The sequence below is a fragment of the Musca autumnalis genome, unplaced genomic scaffold (assembly GCF_047663935.1).
Source record: "Musca autumnalis isolate F117 unplaced genomic scaffold, ASM4766393v1 scaffold_1, whole genome shotgun sequence".
Classification (NCBI taxonomy): domain Eukaryota; kingdom Metazoa; phylum Arthropoda; class Insecta; order Diptera; family Muscidae; genus Musca; species Musca autumnalis.
The window spans coordinates 70486492-70506289 of NW_027411644.1; the positions used below are offsets into that span (position 1 = coordinate 70486492).

Consider the following 19798-nt stretch of genomic DNA (forward strand, 5'->3'; position numbering starts at 1 on the left):
TTACTGCATCTTTAGATTGATTAAAAACACAATCCGAAGAGTGCCTTTAAATTCAATCCAAACGACTACATCAAAAGCTGTGATTTGGATCGGAAATGGAGTGCATTCTAGCTGTGTGCTGTGGAAGCGAAATGGAGTGCATCCTAACAGCGCGTTCTCTTGTAAAATTCATAAGTCGATGGTCAGACTAGCAAGGTTTCTTGAAACCAATTTCGTTAAAGTTTCTTTTCAAGTTTCGTTAGTGTCCACACACGTTAACGTGTGTTTAACTATTCGCATTTGTTGTGTTTCTCATACCAAAAAACAAAGCAAACATATATAAATAAACTAAACAACAACACAAAATAATTAACATTAATAATTAAATTAATAGCAATAGCTAAATCTTGTCTATTTCATTAATAAAATGTTTTTGTTAAATCTTTTTATGCTTGTTTCGTTGTTAACGTTGGCTTGAGAAAATCACAATGAAAGAAAATGGAAGAAAAAATCTTGCAACGAACAACAAGAAGAGGCAACACAACAAACACAGAAAACCATGTACATGGGTTTCACTACTTCATACCCCTCGCCTATAAACTTGACGTCGCCATGTTGAAATCGTGCTAGTCTGACCATCGACTAAGTGAATTCATAGAAAAATATGTACTCCAACGGCAAATGTACTGTACACTTGTTGTGATTCAACTGCATCCACGGATGCAAACTTTTTGCTGGGAGGATTGTTCGTCGCCATGTTGTTATCGGCCTTCCTCGCCTTCTACTACCTTGGGGGTTCCATTCAAGCGCTTCTCTGCATATACTTTGTGACGGTTTGCGTAGAGTGTGTCCGATCCATGACCACTTCTTCATAATTTTTATATTTATTGGCATCTCGTTTGTTTTCCTCCATAGCTCAGCGTTGGAGATTGTATTTGGCCAAAATGCTTCGTGCATATGCATATGCTTCGTAAAAATTTGTTGAACAGGGTTTGAATTTTTTGATTAATTGCATTATTGTTAGCCACGTTTCACTTCCGTATAATAGCGTCGGTTTGACGCATGCACTGAAAATATGCAGTTTATGCTAAGTTTACATTTACGAAATCCACTCGATTTCATCTGTCAATTCCATAGCTCAAACGTCAAATTAAATCTCATCTGAAATCCATTGGATTTCATTTGACGTTTAACATATGGATTTGACAGATGAAATCGAGTGGATTTCGTAAATGTAAACATAGCATTAGTTTGAAGGGATATCTGTGTTGAACGCCATATCTGGTTTAATCTACCAAAGACTGAGCGAGCTTTGCCTAACTTGTAGTGGACATCGTCATATATGCCGCCATTGTCCGACATTTTACACCCCAGTAGTGCGATTCTCTAACACATTTTTTGAGTTACCGACAAATATCGGTAAAATTAAAATGCTTATAAACACGGTAATTAACGATATTTTTCGGTAAGTTGGCGACCAAAAGAGAGTTGTCGTAAAGTTCCACCGATAGCAACAGTGTTGTCAACTTTTATTTGAACTTTTCATTCATAATTTTGTGTTTTAATTTTACCATGGTAGAATAAGAAAAGGTAGCAGCAATACACAGCTGACTGAACTGGGTTGTAACGTTAGTGTCAAATTTCATATGACATTTTATACATTTATTTCTATTTCGATGTACATTAGGGACATATATTTTTGAGAAAAAATATATCATTCGGAAAATACGATTTCCTAGAAAGACTTCTTCATATCAATGATATGTAACCTTCTCCAAGCTCGAACGATAAGCCGCGCAGTAAATCACCGCTTTTAGAGGCGATACAACGTTTGTTAATATGTGAGGTATTTTGTTAAAATTTAAAAAAATAAAGCCCTAATAAACATGTGCTTCTTTGATTTCTAAAACAAAACATTGAAACAGCTTCTCCTTTTTCTATGAATTTCCAGCGACCCCAAACTTTTCTGCAAGAATTCTACTTTCTGCGAGAATTTATGCATTTAGTGGAATGATGTGGAAACATAAAAATTGAAAATGTAACGAATTTTCATTCATGTTTTCCAAAATATTCAACCAAATGTGAAAAATTATTAGTTTTTTAAATTCCAATAATTTATAGACATTTCCTTGTTTTGTTTACAAATACAACTGGCAGTAACGTTACAAACAAAAACAAAATCCTTTGTGGTTGTTGTTCGAGTTGTATTTGTTGTAGTATTAACTTTACCTTATATTTGTTCTACCATGGGACTAATGCTTGGTTTACATTTACGAAATCCATTCGATTTCAACTGTCAATTCCTTTGCGTATACGTCAAATTAAAACTCATCCGAAATCCATCCCAGCAAAAAAAATTGGAAGTTGTGCAATTGGAGTTATGATTTCACAACATCTTTCGATGTAGTCCAATAGAGTTATGAAAAATGCACTCCGTTCGATACATTTTATAAGCAGTTGCTTTATAGATCCCTACAAAACAATAACAGTTGGTTGATCCCTACCCGTCGCTGCCAACATAATTTCTTCAAAAGAGACATAAGTGTGAATATATTTCGAAGAATTTGTTATAAAATAAAAAAATACAAACTAAAGTTGCGAACATTTTTGTGGCAATTTACGAGACGGACATTTTTAATGGAGTGGTGTTGGAGTCGAAAGATGAACTAGTGATGGGAAGGCAACATAAAAAACCTTTACGATGGCGAAGCAAATTCAGTTGCGCTTGGATTAAATGGAGAACGGAGGAAGTACACTCAATTGCGCTAATGGAAACTTTTTTAATTTGTGTTTATATAATAAAGTTCTTTGTATTATTGTTTTACACAAATAATAAATGCATTCTATTTATTCTGGGATATTTCGCAATAGCTTGCATTTTTACTGCATCTTTAGATTGATTAAAAACACAATCCAAAGAGTGCCTTTAAATTCAATCCAAACGACTACATCAAAAGCTGTGATTTGGATCGGAAATGGAGTGCATCCTAGCTGTGTGCTGTGGAAGCAAAATGGAGTGCATCCTAGCTGCGCGCTCTCTTATAAAATTCATAAGTGAATTCATAGGAAAAGATGTAATCCAACGGCAAATGTACTGAACACTTGTTGTGATTCAATTGAATCAATTCAATTCACAGCTAGGATGCACTCAATTTCCAATCCAAATCACAGCTTTTGATGTAGTCGTTTGGATTAAATTTAAAGGCACTCTTCGGATTGTGTTTTTAATCAATCTAAAGATGCAGTAAAAATGCAAGCCATTGCGAAATATCCCAGAATAAATAAAATGCATTTATTATTTGTGTAAAACAAGAATACAAAGAACTTTATTATATAAACACAAATTAAAAAAGTTTCCATTAAATTCAATCACAATTGAGTGTACTTCCTCCGTTCTCCATTTAATCCAAGCGCAACTGTTTTTGCTTCCTCATCCTAAAGGTTTTTTATGTTGCCTTCCCATAACTAGTTCAGCTTTCGACACCAACACCACTCCATTAAAAATGTCCGTCTTGTCCGTTTGCAAACACTTTCGTCGGTGTTGTGTGAGGTTGCCAAAGAAAAACTTCCCATTGAAGTTTTTTCTTGGTTCACCTTTATACTTCGAGCAGACGATTGATGTTTGGGTAGAACAAGTTTTTTGTTGAAGAAGTTATTGAAAAATAACTTCAAAGGAGAATATCCACAAACAAGAAACAAAGGAACTGATGAGATGCTGTGGCGAGGATCGAAACTAGTCTTCCCTGCTTACCCCTTGGCGAACAATGCTAAACATTCTCCACTAATAAATTAGTTTTTTTAAATATTAAAACAACAACAATGGGATTAAGCCAGACTATTTTGAAAAATCAAAATTGTAACAGTTATCCCAATAAAAAAACGCCACCAATGTTCTATTTAAAAAATATTTGTTTTATAAATTCCAATAATTTACAGACATTTCTTTATTTTGTTAACATGTACCGGTGACAGTAACGTAAAGTAACAAATTCATTTGTGGTTGTTGTTAAGTTGTATTTGTTGTAGTATTTACTTTACCTTCTTTGTTCTACCATGAATTCTGACAGAATAAGCAAATAAACCCAGGCAAATACATCCAAGCGTTGGAGGTGTTTACAGCTTAAAGAGAAATAGAAAAAGATAAATTTTCGAACGTCAATGCCAAACGCAAAATGTTACCCATACGTTGGAGGTGTTTACTGCTTCACCGAAGTTTGAGTGTGGTGGATGCGAATTTGACGAACAGAGCACATCCTTTATTTTACTCCGTACATTGCTGTTCCCAACACCAAAAACGATTCAAATAAAAACATATGTGTATACCCGTACTTTTTTAATGGTAAAAGTAGTAAAATAGCGAACTGCGGAAAATGAGATACAATGGAAGGCGGCAACCATGTTACTATTTTTTACACGCTCAAATTTGTCGAGTAAAATGAGTGCGAAATTCAGCGCCATTTTTGTTTAAAGAGAAGTGGACTTTTTGTGCACGTAAAAATTTTAAAAATTTTAATTTTTTTTAATTTTTAAAAGAGTGTGAGTGGAGAGGGCGAAAATGGCTTTCTCTTCTACCACAGGCTACCAGCAAAATTTCTGCAGGTAAAAAATGGCAGAACTGATTTTTCGACTTTTGTTTGACGATTATTTCACAATGAAAAAGAAAATGGAGGAAAAACAGAAGAAAAAGTCGAACGCTGACAAATCTAAATTAAAAACAGTGAAATAAAAGACGAAAATTGATTTTTTATATTTCTTTTTGACATTGCTGCCAGATCTACCATTTTTCCGTTCCTTTTCTGGTAAAAATGTTCATGAGAGAGCAATTTCGAGCAATTTTGACACTTTTCTCTTTTACCACCCTTATGTTTAGTTTACATTCGGCGTCGTTTCGTGATTTCGAAGGCGTTTCGTGATTTCGCGCGGAATCAAGCTAAATTTATCATGATTTCGCATACAAAAATTCAATCATCTCATTTCGTGATTTCAGCGAAATCAACATCGAAATCGCAGTACACATGATATACAACCCTGTTATTGCCTGAAAAAGTACCAAAAGTTGCAACACTTTTCACGTATCACAATAAACAAGGTAGATGGTCAATTGATGCAACAAAAAATTTTAGTATCCAAATTTGTAAACAATGTGAAAAAAATATTAAATTACTTTGTCACAATGCTATTTTTCAGTGTGTTATTGTACTTTTTTAATGGTAATGTTAGAAAAAAGAGCGAATTGTCAAAAATTGATTCCCCATACAAATTTCTTAAAAAATAATGGAACGAAAAAATTACGGAAATTGCAAAAACTGCAGCAAGTCAACGTATCAGCTATCGTATTTAGATGATAATGAACATGTTGCTAGTTTCTACTATGCCAAAATTGTACGGCAAAAAACAGGAGAATAGGGTGTTATTCGGCGCTGTTTTTGTTTAAAGAGAAGTGCAAGTCTTGCTAAACTTCGGAGTACGGGAACGCATTTTTAGCAGTAAACGGGAAAACTGCTGCAAGTTCTGAACACAACTTTTATCTATCAAAATTTATTATTATGATGTCTCAACGATATTTTTTAATTTGTTATTACTATACACAATTAATACCATATATAGATAATTTTACGATAATTTTCGAAATAAAGCTGTAAAGTTCTATATTGTCGTATATTTTTGATGACTAATTCAATTTACAACAACTTGTTTTGAAAATTCATGTTCGATCAGCTGCGCATATGCATCTACCTTGATCATTGTGATATGTTTGAAATCAACAAAAAAATAAGTGTAAACACCGGGATGTATTTCAGGATTTCGTGAAATCCAGTGGATTTTAGAGCGCAAGTGTAAACTTGGCATTACATTAAAAAAGTAAAGGAACAAAGCTTATTTTAGGCCCAGTACAAAGTTCTAATAAAAATATGTTTTAACCATTTCAGTTCGTTATGTCGCCACAGCACTTTGCCATAATTCACATCGATTTATAGACCCCTGGACAATTTCTTTTGACATTTCACGTGTTGGTTTTTTGTTGTTTTTGTGACGAGAGAAGAACACGCGGTAGTGCAGTTAAACAATTGTTTTCGTTTAAAAAATAACTTGAATTTCGTTGAAATAAATCTTTATCAATAAAACAAAATGGGAAAATCAAAGAAGAAACATCCCAAGAAGCGTACCGCGGCTTTTAAAGAAGGCGAGCCCAGTGAATTGGCCGAAGCACCACATTCATTCATTATACATCGAGGCCTGTCCTGCCCGTTTATAACAGATTTAACATTGGATTTTCGTAGAATTATGGAACCATTCACGGCCAGTGAATTGAAAGAGAAGAAAATAAATCGCATCAAAGATTTTGTTGCCGTTAGTAGTTTCTTTCACGTTTCACATATGGGTATCTTCAATAAAGCTGCAACACAGCTATCGTTTAAATTGGCACGTTTACCAAGAGGTCCCACTTTGACATTTAAGGTGCATCAATTTACATTGGCCCGTGATGTGATATCGCAGAATAAGAAACAATTTATTGATGAGGGTATGTTCAAACATTCTCCTCTGGTAGTTATGAACAACTTTACGGGCGATGGTAAACATTTGAAATTGATGGCTCATACATTTCAAAATATGTTTCCTGCAATTAATTTGGCAGAGGTAGGTATCTATTGCGGTTAGATGTTGTTGGAATGTGTAGTAAATTTGTTGGTTTTTTATTGCAGGTTAATATTGCCACAATAAGACGTTGTGTGTTGTTTTCCTATAATCCTGAAACAAACTTGGTTGAAATGAGACATTATTCCATACAAGTTGTACCTGTGGGCCTTAACAAAGGTGTCAAAAAGCTGGTCATGGGAAAAATACCAAATCTAGCGAAGTGTGAAGATATTGCCGAGTTTATTATGCAGTAAGTTTTGAAGAGTACCATCCAGTTATAAGGGCTAATTGAAGATTTCCTATATAAATCACTATTCAGCCAGGCTGAATTAAAGATTTCCTATATAAATCACTATTCAGCCAGGCTGAATTAAAGATTTCCTATATAAATCACTATTCAGCCAGCCTGAATTGAAGATTTCCTATATAAATCACTATTCAGCCAGGCTAAATTGAAGATTTCCTATATAAATCACTATTCAGCCAGGCTGAATTGAAGATTTCATATATAAATCACTATTCAGCCAGGCTGAATTGAAGATTTCCCATAGAAATCACTAATCAGCCAGGTTGATTTGAAGACTTCCCATGGAAATCACTATTCAGCTAGGCTGAATTGAAGACTTCCCATGGAAATCACTTTACAGCCATACTGAATTGAAGATTACTCATGGAAATCACTAATCAGCCATACTGAATTGAAGATTTCCCATGAAAATCACTATTCAGCCAGGCTGAATTGGAGATTTGCCATGAAAATCACTATTCAGCCAGGCTGAATTGAAGATTTCCCATGGAAATCCCTATTCAGCCATGCTCAATTGCAGATTTCCCCTTGGAAATCCATGCTGAATTGATGATAAACTATGTACAACTTATTGATGTCCCAATTTTATCTTGTAATCCTAATTTCCTTTCCTTTGTCTTTTCAGAGATGGAAATGCCTCGGAGTCTGAAGCTGAAGATGATGAAAATACCCAAGTTGTTCTGCCACAAAGTCTCAAAAGTAAGGGTAATTTGGAAAACAACAAATCTGCCATTAGACTACAAGAAATTGGACCTCGTATGACTCTACAGCTAATGAAGATCGAAGAGGGTCTATTAACCGGTGAAGTTCTTTATCATGACCACATTGTTAAGACGGAGGAAGAAAAAGAAGAGCTAAGAAAAATGGTAGAGAAGAAACAAAAGCTGAAGGAACAACGTAAAAAGCAGCAAGCCGAAAATAGGGCAAGAAAACTCAAGGAACAGCAAATAAAATCCAAAACAGCTGGCCAAGCAACTGAGGATGGTGGTGAGGATGAAGTTGCTGCAGCCAGTGACTTGGATGATGATGCTGTTTATTACAAAGAAGAAGTTGGTGAAGATCCCGATGAGGAACTTTTCAAGTCTACAGAACCTGAGTCAAGAAAACGCACCAAATTGCCTCCCAGTTTCAAAAGTAAAAAACCCAAACTGGATGACAAGGCCAAAGATGGTAACAAAAAGGAGTATCAAAAGAATGGCTTCAAATCCTCCAATAAATCCTTTGGTGATAAGAAGACAGGTGGCTTCAAGGACAAGTTTGATAAGAAGAAAGGTGGCTTCAAGGACAAATTTGACAAGAAAAAAGGTGGCTTCAAGGACAAATTTGACAAGAAAAAAGGAAAATCAGGCGGCGGTGGTTTCAAGGATAAGAAATCTTTTAAATTTAACAAGAGAAAATAATATTGTAAATAATTTATTAGTTAAAGTTTTTACAAAGAAATTTATATTCGTTTCATTTTTTAAGTTTACCCTATAACTTAAAGTTAATAATAAAAATTACATTTAATAACTAGAACTTAAAGGCATCAATCCTCTTTCTAACCAAACATTTTCTTAACCATACCCTTATAATTGGCATTACTTGTTTTCCGGCACTCCACAACCTTGTGATATAAGTTGTTGAATTCCTTTTTCTCCTGATAGTCGGGTATCTTCTCTATGGTCTTTTGGGCCAAATCAAATTCCGATAAATGATAATAAGCCATAGCACGACGATAGACACTCTTTTCTGAGGGTGCACTTTGTTTATCGACAAAGTTGGTTTGATAAATCACATCTTCATAGCGCTTGGCATTCAGCAGACATGCCGCTAAATTGGTTTGAATTTGTATAAAAAGATCATGTAAATCCTTACCAGCCATGCCATCGCGTTTCTTTGTCAGGCCTTCAAAAGGTTTGAATGAAATCAAACATTTTGCGGCTCTGGCAAAATATTCATGGGCAAACACCGGATAGGTTTTGAATATTTTCACTCCATTCTCCTTATATCGCAATGCCAAATTGTACATTTCCGCTACACTTAGCTTGTGTACGGGTGTGGATTCCTGTATCTCCTTTAATGTTAGTGTAATCTTTATATCTTTACCGGCTTCTTTCGTTTTTATGGTACACAAGGCCTTTTCACCAATTACCATTTGTTGCACTAACATTTCCAGATAATAATCCACCGGACACAAGGCACTACCCATTTCCATACATTGATTCTTATTGAGATTGTCATCATTTAAGTAAACAGATTCTCGGCCATTGAGATTTTCAACACTTTCCACGGAAATTATTACCTTGGCGACTGTATGAGGTTTTTCCAATTTTGTAAATTGATGGTATAAAACCTTTTTATGCAATCCTTTACGTTCCAATTGCCATTCAGTACCGACATACCATTCCATTTTGTGTACCATTGTGTAAAATTGGATATTTTTGTGTGAGATTGGGAGAGCTAACTGTGCTAACTGTCACTAGATTCAGGGCTTCACAGTTGGAATCGATTTGTTTATTTTTTCTGGCACTTTCGATGAAACAGCTGTCTCGAGCCAACATGTTTGCTCTTGTTTGAGCGGAAATGACAGCTGGTTTGAAGCTGTGTTCAATATAAAACACATCACTTAGGGTTGTATTTACAACTGTCTTACGTGGTCTGGCAACATATCGAAGTGTGTCAAGCTTTAAGAATTAAGGTGTCATTTAAAGCTGTGTTCCTTAACTAGGCGTTTACACCAGACAGTTTGTCTTCAAATACAACTCTGATTTACTAACACATACATATATTTGTCGTTTGTCTCCCAGCTGTCCATCATTTTTTCAAAGACAGTCGGGTTAACAAATTTTTGACATTTTTGTGAGAAAGAAGTGTGATGATAATTGAAATGTGCTGAAAACAAAAGAATATGTACAAAAACAAAATAAATGAACGGAAAACGAAAAGAAATCGATGATTTTCATTCATAATTTTAGAACTGTTTTTGCAGTTGTCTGGACTCCTACGTCACAAAGGCAAGTTTTGGGTTTTTGACAATCAATACATGAACTCAACTGTCCTGTCATTTGTAAACGCAGGGTTACTTACCTGAGGTTACCATTTTTCCAATTTCTTACCATTTTTAACCTGCAAAGCGTTCCTTAACCCCGAAAAGACTTTTGTTTGACGATTATTTCACAAATAGACGATAAACAGAAGAAAAAGTCGAAAGCTGACAAAACTAAATTAAAAACTGTGAAATAAAAGACGAAAATTGATTTTTTTATGTTTATATACCATTGCCTAAAAAAGTACCAAAAATTGCAACACTTTTCACGTATCACAATAAACAAGGTAGATGGTCAATTGCTGCAACAAAAAATTTTAGTGTCAAAATTTGTAAACAATGTGTAAAAAATATTAAATTACTTTGTTACAATGCTATTTTTCATTGTGTTCATGTACTTTTTTAATGGTAATGTTAGAAAGAAGAGCGAATTGTCAAAAATTGCTTCTCCATACAAATTTCTTAAAAAATACGGGAACGAAAAAATGACGGAAATTGCAAAAACTCCATCATAAACGTCAAAATCAACGTATCAGCTATCATATTAGATGCCAATGAACATGCTTGCTGCTAGTTTCTACTAGGCCAAAATTGTATGGCGAAAACAGGAGAAGAGGGTGTTATTCGGCGCTATTTTTGTTTAAAGATAAGTGCAAGTCTTGCTAGATTTCGGAGTACGGGAACGCATTTTTAGCACTAAACGGGAAAACTACTGCAAGTACTAATATTGTGCAGGTTCTGAGCACAACTTTTACCTATCAAAATTTATTATAACGATGTCTCAACAATAAAATCATTTTTTCATTTGTTAGTACTATACACAATTAATACGATATATAGATAATTTTACGATAAGTTTCCAAATAAAGTTGTAAAGTTCTATATTGTTGTATATTTTTGATGATTAATTCAATTTACAACTTGTTTTGAAATTTCGTGTGCGATCAGCTGCGCATATGCATCTACCTTGATCATTGTGATATGTTTGAAATCAACAAAAAATAAATGTAAACATCGGGGTGTATTTCAGGATTTCGTGAAATCCAGTGGATTTTGGAGCGCAAGTGTAAACTTGGCATTACTCGCAAGGATCTTCAAGTTTTACCACTTTTTACTCGAAAAGCGTTCCTTTACTTCAGGCACCATACAATCATATGGTAGCAAAATGGTACAATAATGTATAAGGTAGGCCACAGCTAACAGCTGATTACAATTTTTTTCTTGTTATGGCCTATTCTGTCAAAAACAGGGTTGTCATTTTTAATGTTGTTGACATTAAGAAGAATTGCTAGTGCTTGCTAGAAGAAATTTGTCCAGCAAGAATTTGCAAACTCTCAGTGAAATAACAGTCAAAATTTCTCTCTCGAATCACTCACTTTTGCTGGTTTTTTTTTTGTGTTAACAGACGACTTCTAGCAACAATTGGTACAAGTTGTTAAAAATTTTAAGGTAACCAGACAGACCTATTATGCTATTATAAGGTAGATGGATCTGTGAATTGTTCCAAGAAAAATCTGCTTTAATACTATATCTTATAATTGAAAAGAAAGACAAGAAATTTTATTCGCGTGGTTAATAAATTTTTGTTTTCGCTGTCTTAAGTAAAACTTTTGCTATTTTTGGAACACTTATGTAGCAATAATATTCTGGAGCATAATTGAAGTGATTTTTATTTTGGCACTTTTAAAATAGACAGTGAAGTTCTAAATTTCATATGTTTTTGTAAAACCGACTAACTACGCATATACATCTACCTTTATTACTGCTCCATGCCATTCGACGTTTTAAGCCATGGCTACAGGGCTGTATTTTTCAGCGATTTTCATACCTGGCCTACATCTACTTTATTATACCATGGGTAGCAGTTTACAACTTTTACTACTTTTGCCAGTTTTACAATTTTCTTAAGTAAAGTAACAGACCAATTATCTCACTTTTTTACAAAAAATGTCAAACATTTGTTACGGGGACAAAGACAAATGTGTTACCCCGCTTGCACTTAACGGGTCTAAATAAACCTACTGGGTTTCAAATGTCAATTCCATAGCGCAATCGTCAGATAAATTCTCATAATAAAGATTATCCCTGCCAAAAAGCTATAATGCAATCGCCGTGTATGTATATATCGTCACCATAAATGCCTAAAGACGTAACCCACAAAACCAAAGCTTTACAGGGGCTCAATTAAGTCCTATGAAAATGTGAAATGAAAACTTTTATAAAGGAAAAAACTGTGAAATGAAGAAGATGATAAAGGAAATATTTTTCATTTCAAATTTTCATAGAACAAGAATTCAGCCCCAGGAGAAACAAAACAACTTTAGCTCTGTTTTATACAATATCAATCTTATGAAGGCCAATATTTTTAAGTAATGAAACTAAAACCCTGAAAACGCTCGGTTTTGGGATCCGTCATTACAACAATATCTGTAATGTTATCCCATTTTCCGAAATGCCATTTCTTGGTTAGGATTGTTATTTTTGAACATAGAAGCTTGACATTTTGACCAAACATGTATTTAAGCTTTATGTGTCAAATTCCATCAAAGGTCTAGCTAGCAAACTTTTTATTACGTATGGTATGTTCCTTTACTTCTGAAAATAGTAAAACCGGCAAAAGTAGTAAAAGTTTTAAACTGCTCCCATATGAATTGTATTGTGTCTAAAGTAAAGGAACGCTTTTCGAGTAAAAAGTGGTAAAACTTGAAGATTCTTGAAATAAAATTTTAACATAAAGAGCTATAAACGTTAAAATTTAAGTAAAAGGACATCCACAGTTTATACAATTAGACACTAAGCCCACCTGATTATTATGTTTGTTTCAAAGACATTATTGTGATTTAAAATACAAAGAGACTCAAATCACAATAATATAAAATCTATTATGTTTGTTATCAAATGTTGTTAACAGAACTCTGGATGGCCGACCTGCTATAGGTCTTGAGGACAACATTCATAGTCTGTTCCAGAACTGCAAGAATCTACTAATTTGTACTATTTTTTCGATATCATAGAGGAAAAATTGTTATCGTAGTAAAAAATTGTAGATTCTTTCAGGTTCTGGAACAAGCATTCAGCAACATTGTTACAAATTGTAGCGTAAAAAGACACAGCTAGATTTCAATGTCAAATCCTCATAAAGAAGGTTAATCCTGCAAAAAAAACTCATGTGTAAACATGGCGTAATGTTGACGACAACGACAACAAATTGAAGTATCGCCTTGCCACTTTATCTCAATTTAGTGTTTATATACAAGTTGCAAAAAAAAAACGCGCCAATCAAGCCGGCCGATACTAAAAATGTCCCAAATAAAACGTGGAGCTTTTATTGTCCTGGAAGGATGTGATCGATGTGGCAAATCTACGCAGTCCCGGAAATTGGTGGAGTACTTAGAAAGCTGTTCCATTCCCGTTAAGTATATGGCATTTCCTGAACGTTCATCGAATATTGGACAAGTTATCAATGCTTACCTCACCAATAAACAAGAGTTGAATGATGAAACCATACATCTGCTCTTTACGGTCAATCGATGGGAACATAAAAATCATATACTATCATTGTTAAATTCCGGAACGACACTAGTAGTAGATCGTTATGCATATAGTGGTGTGGCTTATAGTGTTTCCAAGGGCATGTCCAAGCAATGGTGTATGTCACCGGAAAGTGGTCTACCTAGACCAGATGTAGTTTTCTATTTGAAAACAAATGTTAACACTTTACTGGATCGCGGAAAATTTGGTGAAGAACGTTATGAAAAGGAAGATTTCCAATCGAAAGTTGCGCGTACCTTTGAGGAGATCTATAAAATGGAACAAAGCTATTGGCATCCAATTGATGCCAGTCAATCACCGGATGTTATACATTCGTTGGTAAAAGAAAAGACACTTGAAATTCTTAAACTGGTGGAGAATACTACACCCGAAGTACTGGATTGGCTGAGAAAATCATAACGACATTTAATTATATGTATATCTGTTGTGGAATTCTGGAACTCATTTTTCGAGTTACCGACAAAAATCGGTAAAATTAAAATGCTTATAATTTCGTTAATTAACGAATTTTTTTCAGTGAGATAAACAAAATGTAACTGTTGTTCTAGTAGCAGCATAGAAAACTACGTAGAAGCATGGTTTGGCCGAAATACTATGATTTCGGGCCAATCCGGTACGAAAAGAACCCGCTGCCGTGGGATTGAAAAAATAATAGTCCTTAAAACTACTGTCAACTTTAATTAAAACTTTTCATTGATAATTTTTTGTGTTAATTTTTCGGTAACTCAAAAAATGTGTTACAGAATTCCACTATTGATTCGGAAACTGCCAGAATCTACTATTTCTAAAATTTTACAATTTTTTCTTTTATACATTTAAGAAGTTTTACAAGTTGGGTACATGAATACGCACTAAATTACATTCCAATTGGTTGCATTGTAAATATGTTATGTTGGAAAGTCGTAAAGCAATATACATACATATAAAAATAAATTTTTGTTAAATTGTTAATATATAAGCAGAAAATTCTCAAATAAAACCAGTCAATAAAACCATGTCGGACAATAAAACTGCATATCATAGAAGAAAAAAAGATAATTTGTTTGTAGTCCTAAAGTATTCTTATGAAAGTCGAAAAATGGCATTACAGGCAAAAATAATTTTCATAGTTTACCTAAAAGTCTTTTCAAAGGAGGGCATAAGGCTTTAAAGACCAAATGTCCTAATGAATAAAAGAATCACCTCACATAGTCATCTCATATAGAAAAAATGTTTTCGCAACAAAGGCAAAATACCAGAAAAAGATCAAGATCAGAAGGTCTGACAATGCAGAAATCTTTGAACCGGTGACTATCAGGTTTAGCAATCGCTGACTCAATCAAACCACCCAGATGTCAACATTTAAGGAAAATTGAAACATTTGATGAATGAGGCAGAGAATTATTGCATAATTAACATAGGTGCAACATGTCAAAATCCATTTGGTCGACTCTGTCAACAAACAACAAATTCACTCTTTAATTTGAACAAAGCGGAAATCAGAGTAATTAACGGGAGTCATTACTGGACACTACGTTAGAGCCTTTACTGCAGACTCTGTGAGGAGTTGAGACGGAGATAATTGGACACCTATGTCTTTTTCCAATGCTGACCCGCAGGAGGCATTGTTTAAAGAGTGGCTGGGACAGCGCAACCTGAACACGTAAATCGTATATTTGATAGTTTCCTAAGTATCACTACCCAAATCTATGGCGATTATCATGAACGGCAATTCCCCGTGAATTTTTTCACTTTCTCCCTTAAGTTGCAACGGCGGAAAAACCGGTGACTATCAGGTCTAGCAATCGCTGACTCAATCATACCACCCAGATGTCAACATTTAAGGAAAATTGAAACATTTGATGAATGAGGCAGAGAATTATTGCATAATTAACATAGGTGCAACATGTCAAAATCCATTTGGTCGACTCTGTCAACAAACAGAACAAATTCACTCTTTAATTTGAGCAAAGCGGAAATCAGAGTAATTAACGGGAGTCATTACTGGACACTGCTACGTTAGAGCCTTTACTGCAGACTCTGTGAGGAGTTGAGACGGAGATAATTGGACACCTATGTCTTTTTCCAATGCTGACCCGCAGGAGGCGTTGTTTAAAGAGTGGCTGAAGTGGCTGGGACAGCGCAACCTGAACACATAAATCGTATATTTGATAGTTTCCTAAGTATCACTACCCAAATCTATGGGGATTATCATGAACGGCAATTCCCCGTGAATTTTTTCACTTTCTCCCTTAAGTTGCAACGGCGGAAAAACAAAACTCACGGGGAAATTTAATTCATGATAACCCCATATATTAAAATTTCTAAATTTACTTAATTACATATTTTTCTTTTATCACCATTTCGTGTTGGAACTCTTGTCTTTTCTCTTTTACATCTCTTATCTTACAGGTTTCTTCCATCCCAACTCTACCTCTTCCTATGCCATTTGGAAGATCACAATGGACCGGAATGTCTCCGAGTTACGCAGTTAAACTTATTGGCTGCACATCCCAAAACCCCTACAATACTATCCTTACCCATTATTATTCTTAAAGAAGACTAGAAAGTCATCTCATGCCGAGCCCTATGCTGATCAGAAAAACAGATCGTTAGGGGTTTTTTACGAATGGTCTTCTTATCTTCTCATCGAAGGTTCTCAGAGATATTAGACCTGCTGGTCCTCTCATAGTAGACCAGTAGGTCTTCTCATAGTAGACAAGAAGCCCTTCTTATAGAAGTCCAGCAGGTTTTCTTATAGAATACCTGTAGGTGTTCTCATAGAAGAACAGAAGGTTTTCTGATAGAAGAACGGTAGGTCTTCTCATATTAGACCTATTTTTTCCATAAAAGACCAGTAGGTCTTATAGAAGACCAGCAGGTTTCTTAGAAAACGTCTCTCATATATGATCAGTGGCTCTTCCCAGGGCAAGGCAAAACGACGGACTACTTCGGGTACCTTGGGTACCTTATACACGAAATTATTTTATTTTATTAAGTGAATTTTGAGGCGGTGTTTCCGACCGTTTCGAATTTTTTGCAGTATGTTGTCCTTTTGGCAAAAAAGCACAAAAAATCCTGCCGGCGCCACAGCTTTCGAATTGAATATCCCATTAGACCGAAACTGTGCACTTTGAAATATTTTATGCGATTAATTTCGAATATAGGCAATATCGGTCCTCTCCTTCGGGTAACTTCCTCCACAAAAAATCAAAATTTGTTATCTAAAATGTTGCTCATAATATCCCTCAAAAGGAGTAACCGAGGTATTCTTTGTTGTCCTGTTTATAGCGATGTAATGTATTTCAAGGGCAAGTCCATAGACGTAACTTTGCGCACCTTACAATTTCTTCTAAACATACATCAAGCTCCTAGAAGGTCTACGTCGGTTTAAACCTACGGTACCTCTATCACAAAAAGTTCAAATTTATATGCAATTTAAGGGTTGTTCGGTGATCGTTTTTTAATTGCTCATAGCGATATGTTTTTTTGTGGGTAATTCCATGCTTCCCGTAATATTCCTCTCAAACTGTAATCAATTTCCAAAAAATACTTATCGGATCAATACTTTCGGTACCTTCATCAAAAAAAGTTGATAATTTTCGTTTATATTTAGTTTAGGATCTGATGGAGAACTGTTTTCAAATTTTTATTAACGGTACTTCTTTTGATTCTGATTACAAGCATATAATTGTTTTCGGTGGCAAGTAAATGCTTCTTGACCTAATGACCCTAAGGTAACAACCAGCTTGATAAATATTGATATGAATGACTCCCAAACATAGATCCAGTACCAAGATGAACTCTGTCGGTCCATTCCTTCAGGAACCTAGTCCGCAAAAGTTCCAATTTAAGGCCACTTCTCTCACATCGTATTGAAATTTTAATAACCGGTAGCCATGATATCATCAGTATGATATTACAATTTTGTCTGCTAAGTTAAGCTAATACTTCGGGAGATGTGGCCCACGAAATGTCCCAATATTTACAACCATACAAATCTCTCACTAATGTTTTTTAGACAGACTTTGTTGAAACGCTATAATTTTATACCTCATACTTCTCTCGACACTGACACCAATATTGCAAAATGTAGGATGAATTATGCCGCAGACTGTGTTGAATTTCTGATACTTACCCAACATACGCCTAGTAATTTATAATGGAAACTTCCGCTTTTTGTTTTATCGCCTATGAAAATGCTATTTACTTTTAAAATTAGGGATCCGTTCTTTTTTTGTAGAACTATTTTGTTTTAGAGCTAAACCTATAACTCTGCGTGTTGCGTGTGCGTTCAAAAATACAAAAACAAAATACATGTATTTCAAACTGAAAACAAATATGCTTTGTTCCAGAACTTGCAAGAAGCTACTACTTTTTACTACGATAACATTTTTTCCTTTATGTTATCGAATAAAATAGTAAAAATTAGTAGATTCTAGCAGTACTGGAACAGACCAATACATGTATTTTGTTTTTTTTCGAACGCACACGCAATTAATTAGGTAAAGCCTTTAACAAAAATATATTTTGACAGTACCTTGTTATTGATTCATGGGTTGCCTACACCACCTTGTGGTACGGGTATTATGTGTTAGTGCATTTGTATGTAACATGCCTAAGGAAAAGAGATAGGCCCATAGTTCCTTCTAGGGATATGCATAGAATCACTTTCTGAGTTGATTTATGCATGTCCGTCCGTCCGTTCGCATTTATTGTTCGATTTGGCTGAAAATTGGGGAAGATCATTTTTTTTAGCCTAATGAAGAACGCTATTGCTTTTGATGAAAATCGGTTCAGATTTGGATATAGCTCCCATATATATTTTCGGCCGATTTGAGGTTTTTGATGCACCAAACACGCTGTATCTGTCCAGTTTTGATGAAATTTGGAATGTGTGATGGAATTAGATCTATAGATAAATGTACCAAATTATATCGAAATCGGTTCAGATTTGGATATAGTTCCCATATATATTTACTGCCGATTGGAAGTATTTGATGCACCAAACACGCTGTATCTGTCCAATTTTGATGAAATTTGGAATGTGTTACGGAATTAGGTCTATAGGTAAATGTGCCAAATTATATCAAAATGGGTTCAGATTTGGATAATATCCAATGGATATAGCTCCCATATAAATTTTCGGCCGATTTAAGGTATTTTATGCACCAAAGACGCAATGTATGTCTAATTTTGATGAAAATTGGAATGTGTGACAGTGTTTGGCCTAGAAATATATGTGCCAAATTATATCGTAATCTGTTCACATTTGGATTTAGCTCCCATATATATTTTACCTATTCACTGTGGTGTAGGGTATCATATAGTCGGCCCCGCCCGACTTTGATCCTTTCCTTACTGGTTTTTACTTGTTAAAATATACTAAAATATGTTCTTCCAGAAGTTCAGTAAACCGTAAGACCATTAGATATTTTTCTATAGAGAGAGCAGGATGTCTGCTTAATGTCAAAATATCTATATATATAAAAGAGCTTAGTGATAAGTGAGTGAGTGACATGTATATCATCACCCAGACGAAACCGCTGAAGCTAGAAAGCGGAAATTTTGACTGTGGGTTGCTGTCGGTGTGTAGGGGTGAGATAAGGCTGGGTTTTTGGAAATTCGACCTAGAAGGGTACGAAAAGTACTAAATATGGTACCCTTTGTTTTGGGCAAACGGGAAGAGCTAGAATTCTAAAATTTGGAATGAGGGTAACTGGTGGAGAGTTAGGAAGATTTACCAAAGGGTTTTTGGAAATTCGACCTCTAAGTGTACGAAAAGCACTAATTTTTGTACGAATTGTACATTTTGGTTGGGAAGTGGTGTTTATAAAAGGTAATGGTTTTGGAAATTAGTACTCATGTGTACGAAAAGTTCTAAATGGTACTAAATTTAGTACAATTTGGATTTAGGTGAACGGATAGAGCGGGAATTCTGAAATTTGGAATGTGGGTCACCGATAGAGAGTTAGAAAGGTGTACCAAAGGGTTTTTGGAAATTCGACCTATAAGTGTACTAAAAGTTACTAAATTTAGTACCATTTGTATAATTTCAACTGATATAGCTAGAATCCTGGAATTTGGTATGGAAATCATGGTTGGGAAGTGGTGTTTATAGAAGGAAATGGTTTTGGAAATTCGTACTCATGTGCACGAAAAGTTCTAAATGGTACTAAATTTAGTACAATTTGGATTTGGGTGAACGGATAGAGCTGGAAACCAGAAAGTTGGAACTATGATTATTGTTAAAGTGTAAGAATGAGATATAGGTGTAGTTTTGTAAATTCGTAGTTATGTCCACGAAAAGTACTAAA

General features: G+C 34.8%; 3 protein-coding genes across 3 annotated transcripts; 2 read left to right on the forward strand and 1 right to left on the reverse strand.

Annotated features, from left to right (window-relative positions):
• The first annotated feature begins 5955 nt into the window (after window positions 1-5955).
• Window positions 5956-8440, forward strand: ppan (Brix domain-containing protein peter pan). The gene is made up of 3 exons (XM_073980495.1): window positions 5956-6618; window positions 6684-6868; window positions 7551-8440. Exons 1-3 carry the CDS (start codon window positions 6109-6111, stop codon window positions 8323-8325), a joined length of 1470 nt encoding a protein of 489 aa, XP_073836596.1. The 5' UTR covers window positions 5956-6108; the 3' UTR covers window positions 8326-8440.
• Window positions 8301-9326, reverse strand: Bdbt (Bride of doubletime). Its single transcript, XM_073980507.1, has one exon. The coding sequence runs from the start codon at window positions 9324-9326 to the stop codon at window positions 8463-8465; it is 864 nt and encodes a 287-aa protein (XP_073836608.1). The 3' UTR covers window positions 8301-8462.
• A 3857-nt stretch (window positions 9327-13183) lies between these two features.
• On the forward strand, window positions 13184-14535 carry LOC141390603 (thymidylate kinase). Its single transcript, XM_073963553.1, has one exon. The coding sequence runs from the start codon at window positions 13251-13253 to the stop codon at window positions 13899-13901; it is 651 nt and encodes a 216-aa protein (XP_073819654.1). The 5' UTR covers window positions 13184-13250; the 3' UTR covers window positions 13902-14535.
• The last annotated feature ends 5263 nt before the right edge of the window (window positions 14536-19798 follow it).

Bases quoted from the DNA above. Each gene is read 5' to 3' on its own strand.
- LOC141390603 (XM_073963553.1), top strand. From the start codon at position 13,251: ATGTCCCAAATAAAACGTGGAGCTTTTATTGTCCTGGAAGGATGTGAT.
- ppan (XM_073980495.1), top strand. From the start codon at position 6,109: ATGGGAAAATCAAAGAAGAAACATCCCAAGAAGCGTACCGCGGCTTTT. The intron at 6,619-6,683 runs GTAGGTATCTAT...TTTTTATTGCAG, and splicing joins CTGCAATTAATTTGGCAGAG to GTTAATATTGCCACAATAAG. The intron at 6,869-7,550 runs GTAAGTTTTGAA...TTGTCTTTTCAG, and splicing joins ATTGCCGAGTTTATTATGCA to AGATGGAAATGCCTCGGAGT.
- Bdbt (XM_073980507.1), bottom strand. From the start codon at position 9,326: ATGGTACACAAAATGGAATGGTATGTCGGTACTGAATGGCAATTGGAA.